This window comes from Pipistrellus kuhlii, unplaced genomic scaffold, assembly GCF_014108245.1.
Source record: "Pipistrellus kuhlii isolate mPipKuh1 unplaced genomic scaffold, mPipKuh1.p scaffold_m20_p_27, whole genome shotgun sequence".
Taxonomy (NCBI): domain Eukaryota; kingdom Metazoa; phylum Chordata; class Mammalia; order Chiroptera; family Vespertilionidae; genus Pipistrellus; species Pipistrellus kuhlii.
In genome coordinates, this window is record NW_023425526.1 from 3,074,706 (window position 1) to 3,077,967 (window position 3,262).

The 3,262-nt window shown below is 57.2% G+C and overlaps 1 protein-coding gene across 1 annotated transcript; it reads right to left on the reverse strand.

Moving 5' to 3' along the window:
- Window positions 1-871: 871 nt before the first annotated feature.
- On the reverse strand, window positions 872-2,614 carry LOC118727902 (RNA exonuclease 1 homolog). The gene has a single exon (XM_036453927.1). It carries the CDS (start codon window positions 2,612-2,614, stop codon window positions 872-874), a length of 1,743 nt encoding a protein of 580 aa, XP_036309820.1.
- Window positions 2,615-3,262: the final 648 nt, after the last annotated feature.

Consider the following 3,262-nt stretch of genomic DNA (forward strand, 5'->3'; position numbering starts at 1 on the left):
ATCTGATGAACAATATTAACTGGTGAATATAATAGAATCAGAGGTATGGAAGGGGAATGGACTGACGATTCTCGAGGAAAAGGGGAGTGGGGGGTGTGGGAAGAGACTGAACATAAACTTTGCACCTATGGATGAGGACAAAGGGGTGTGGGGAAAGGGCAGAGGGTGGGGTGGGAACCTGGTGGAGGGAAGCAATGGAGGGGAAAAATGAGGAACATTTGTAATAATATGAACAATAAAGATTTATTTTTTAAAAAAGGTTTAAAGGTAGAAATTACAAAGGCAATGCAAAATAAGCAACATATCTTTGGTCTTTGTAAAGCTCTAATATGATGATACATGTGATTAGTACATTCATAGTTTTATAAAATTAATGAGATATCTAAATGCTGAAATCTAAGCTTTAAAATTTTCATCTCATTTACATGAATTTGTGTATGTTCAAACATACATATAAAGTTATACTAGAATTATGAGACTGAGGAGCTTATGAGTAATAAACAGAAAAAACTAACAATTCAAAAAATCAGAAAATAAACATTATAATATACATTTCATTACATTTTAGAGAGAAAGAGAGAGGGAGAAAGACATAGAATTATCAATGATAAGAGAGAAACATTGATAAGCTGCCCTTTGAATTCCCCACATTGGGGATGGAGTATGCAACCCTGGCAGGTGCCAGCACTTTGAGTCAAATCAAGACAACCTTTTTTTACATGGATGCTCAACCCAGAGCCATGGAGATCAGACAGGAAATACACATGACAAATAAAACTACAGATGTACTCTAGTTTATTGAGTACTGTTAGACATGTGGGCAGGAGACATGTGTGATCACACAGTATTTCCCAGTCCATAGTCACGTCCTTCAAATCCTGGGCGGCGGTGAGCGCTGGGTCTGGGTGTCTTGTACAACATTCGAGATGACCAGGTGCATGCAGGAGATGGCGTCCTCGATGGAGTTGTGGCCGTGCACCCCATCCTGGATGACGCGTCCAAGGTGCTGTGCCGCGAGGCTGCGCAGGGAGCGCCTGTAGGGGAGGCCCAGGTGGTGCGGGAAGAGCACAGAGGTGTCCAGCACCGTGCAGTGGGTGAGCTTCAAGGCCAGCAGGTCGCTGTGCAGGCTGTGTCCAATGAGGATGGTGTCGGCGTTGAAGAGGGCGAGCAAGACGGCCTGGACGTCCTGCAGGGAGACGCTGGTGCGGGCCAGGTGAGCCGCGGTCACTCCGGAGAACCTGGTGTTGTGGTCGACGATGGGGCGCTGGGGCCTGACGAAGGAGTCGAACACCACCCTGCCGGCGCTGTCCACCACGGAGACGCGGGCCAGCTCCAGGCCGGCGGTGGTGTAGCACATCTCGCAGTCCAGGGCGAAGATGCCGGGGTGAGCGCCTGGGGGCAGGTCTTTGGCAAAGGTGTGCACGAAGCCCTGCAGGTCCTCGTGGCGGCCGTCCCGCACGTGCTGCGGGGCCACCTGGCAGCCAGGGGAGCCGATGGCGGCCGAGCAGCAGGTGTACTGGATCTGCCAGCCCCCGGGCACTGGAGTGGGGCGCAGCCGCCCCCAGTGGTAGTGACATGCCTCCTGCTGCACACAGCGGCCCGAGGGCGCCACGAGGTACTGGGTGCCACAGCGGCAGCAGAGCCTGCAGGAGGGGTCTGCGGGCGGCTTGTCCTGGTTGGTGAACAGGACAGCGCCCCCCGGCCTCTCGGGGTGGGGGAAGGGGAAGCCCAGCTCCTTCAGCTGGGCCTGGGTGAGCAGGAGCTCCTTGAGGCGAAGGTACAGGGCGGCTCCTTTCACAGGATCCTCCCCGAGGGGGCTGTCCGGGTGCTGGAGGGAGAAACAGATCTGGGTGGCCAACATGCCCCCCAGACCCACGTCCTGGGGCACAGCGCTGAGGGTTTTGCAGGGACCGGGCCCGGGGCGGGGGGCCAGGCGGCGCAGCCTGTGCAAGGTGCTGAGGGCCAGCTCGTGGTACTTGGTCTTGCTGGGGCTCTGGTGGTAGGCAGCCTTCTCCTCCTGGAGCGCCTTCTCGATGGCTTCCTGAGTGGAGGGGCAGGACTTGAGACACTGGTCCAGGAACAGGCTGAGGAAGCACTGACGGGTGACAGCGGGGACTTTGTCTCCTGCCTCTTCAGGTGGCACCGGCTGCTGAGAACTCTGCATGGGTGGGCGGCGGGCCACGCGCTTGGGGGGCATGGTGCCGGGGGCCATGTCTGAGGGGGCACGTGTCTCAGGGAGCTGGCTGCCCAGCCCCTGGGCCTCGGCAGGAGGGCTGCTGCTGCTGCCTCGGAGGGGCCTCTTGGCACCTGCAGCCAGGCAGGGCTTTGGGACCAGGGCCACCCTCCTTTTGTCCCTGCCAGCAGCTGAGATGTGGATGCCGGGGTGCTTTGGGGTGCGATGCTGGGCAGCCTGGGGCAGGCCGGCTGAGCATCTGGGAGCCTGCTCTGCCTGCCACCCCAGGTCACACAGCTCCTGGGTGGTAGGCAGTCGGGTGCGGGGGGCAAGGCCTCTCCTCACGGACTCTGGCTGGATAATGAGAAATTTGGGGGCCCAGCAGTTTTTGGGGGGAGCCAGGAGCAGGCCGCCAGGGTCAGTAGGATGATGCAGGGGCATCAGGATTGGGGCTGGGCAGGAAGCACGCCTATGGGTCCGAAGAGCTTGCAGATGTCCGGGAGGAAACCAGCTGGGTGTGGTGGCCCTCAGCAGGGCTGGAGCTTGCGCTGCTCTTTGACTTCTTCTGGGCGAAGACATGGTCCTGCTCTCCTGGGCTCTGCAGTCTAATGGCTCAGGCTGGGTGCCCTCAGCCCTTTTATAGGCAGAAAGCCCCGCCTCCCAGCAGATTAACTCGCTAAGCCAATCACTTCTTCTTGACTTCTTGTTCTCCAATCTGCTATTCAGATCTGTACCCTGAACTCACCCTACTTAATCTGATCTTCTCTGGACTGGCTTCTAGAATGCTGGAGCTCCCTGGGGACCGCATCCACAGGAGGGAGCTCGCAGTCCAGAGGGTGGGCCCCATCCTCTGCTCAGCCTTCCCTGTGCCAGGCCACTGAGTGCCCCACACTGGCCTCACAACCACTCCTGTCTCTGGGCCAAGGGGAGGAAGCCAAGGCTCACTGAGGTCAAGACCACACAGTGCAAGTCGGAAGCAAGACAGGGACCAGACACTGTGACCTTGTGGGAGGGCTCACCCTTATCTCACTCTCCTTGCACTCCAAGGACCCTCCAACCCTGCCAGCGTGGAGCAGAACTCTGATTGAA

What these genes read in the sequence shown, in the direction of transcription:
- LOC118727902 (XM_036453927.1), bottom strand. Translation starts at nt 2,614, where the DNA reads ATGCCCCTGCATCATCCTACTGACCCTGGCGGCCTGCTCCTGGCTCCC.